Source organism: Poecilia formosa, unplaced genomic scaffold (genome assembly GCF_000485575.1).
Source record: "Poecilia formosa unplaced genomic scaffold, Poecilia_formosa-5.1.2 Scaffold308, whole genome shotgun sequence".
Classification (NCBI taxonomy): Eukaryota; Metazoa; Chordata; class Actinopteri; order Cyprinodontiformes; family Poeciliidae; genus Poecilia; species Poecilia formosa.
In genome coordinates, this window is record NW_006800247.1 from 672,335 (window position 1) to 673,891 (window position 1,557).

Sequence of the window (1,557 nt, forward strand, 5' to 3'; positions counted from 1 at the left end):
ATCCATCCATCCATCCATCCATCCATCCATCCATCCAGCCGAGACGGTCAGGCTCCTATGCATTCACCAATCATCTCAAGGAGCTCTGATGTTTTAATACAAAAAACGTGTAAAAACACTTCTTGGATACTTTACGCCAAAGCAGCAGAGAATACTGAAGACACCTGTTGAGCTGTGACTGCAGGACTTCGAGTCGCGACTCGAGCTCACTGGGCCTTTCCTCTGGGATCAGAGCCGGGTTTGGGTTTGGGTTTCCGGTGGAAGAAGATCGTAAAACCTGATTGGACAGCTGCTGTTGATCTGGCCAGAATCGATACATTCCCGGCAGATTCAGCGATGAAGCTAAGAAATCACAGAGTAAAGATTATTACCATGGGAGTAGCATTAGTAAATTGTTGCCCCAACTGTTTCCAGTTGGACACAAAAATTTGCCTCCCTGAGAAATAAGACACTTCAACAAGTTTCTTCATATTTTTTCCATTAGTGCCATTAATAACGTCATCCTCACTCTACACAACAAATATTCCCCTTTCCTCAATTTTTTAGTCCCTGCTACTAAAATTAAAACCTAAAAGTTTAATTACTTCATAATATATGCCATTTTTATGGGTGCAGGAGTTTAAAATACATTTTTAAAAATATCTTAACCTATTAGAAATCATACAGGATTTTAGCACCGGAAAATGAAAAAATAAAAATAATCAGTTTGCTCTACACTTATAAGAACGTCAGTAGAAAACTGTAAAATATCTACAATATAAGTACATTCCTGACAAAGCACTCAAACTTTTATATGACGCTCAGAAATTTTCTAGAAAACTTTGATATTTTTTAATTTAAAAAGTCAAAAACGTTCCTCTTTTGAAACTCAGAAATGTAAAAAAAATTCTAGAAAATTCCTTTTCTGGCGTTTCTTGGTGAAAATTTGCTCCTTTCTTTATATCAATGGCCCAAATACGGCGTTGTACTCAGTTTACTGAAGGAGCAAATTAAAGTTTTCTTGTTTGACCGAGCTTGTGACGATGTATTCACGTGAGCCGTACTGGTGAAGCGTTATGCATTAGTAGTTCAGAATATGAGAAACAAAATGTTTTTCTGTTTTTCTTTGTATCGGTATCAGCCGATACTAAGCCTCCGATATCTGTATCGGTATCGGAAGTGAAAAAAGTGAATATCTATAACAACCTGACCGAACTGTGTGTAGGTTCCATAAAAAACAAGACAAGAAAGTTAAAATGAAATAAAATAAAAAGGGCGTCCAGGAAGGTTGATCTGAAGCCTGAAGGAATTTCACGTTACTGCAGTGAAACTGATTTTATCGGTTGCTTTACGTCGATAATGCAACGTAACGCAAGACTTGTCTCTACCTTGGTGGCCCTTGTTCAGCGCCGCATCCCTCCCCACCGAGGCGCCGCTCTGGGGCAGCTGTGGGGCCACAGTGGGGAAGGGGCCCGGTCTGGGGTCGTCGGTGGGGAAAGGGCCCGGTCTGGGGTCATCACTGGGGAAGGGGCCCGGTCTGGGGTCATCACTGGGGAAGGGGCCCGGTCTGAGGTCATC

General features: G+C 41.5%; 1 protein-coding gene across 1 annotated transcript in view; it reads right to left on the bottom strand.

Moving 5' to 3' along the window:
- kcnh6b (potassium voltage-gated channel, subfamily H (eag-related), member 6b) overlaps positions 1-1,557 on the bottom strand; it is a 15,350-nt gene that overhangs the window by 1,971 nt on the left and 11,822 nt on the right. Inside the window, exons 10-11 of the mRNA XM_016661042.1 lie at positions 1,368-1,451; positions 136-342 (exon numbers count right to left, since the gene is read on the bottom strand). Coding sequence (XP_016516528.1) covers positions 136-342; positions 1,368-1,451 — 291 coding nt within the window. The remainder of the gene's footprint in view (positions 1-135; positions 343-1,367; positions 1,452-1,557) is intronic.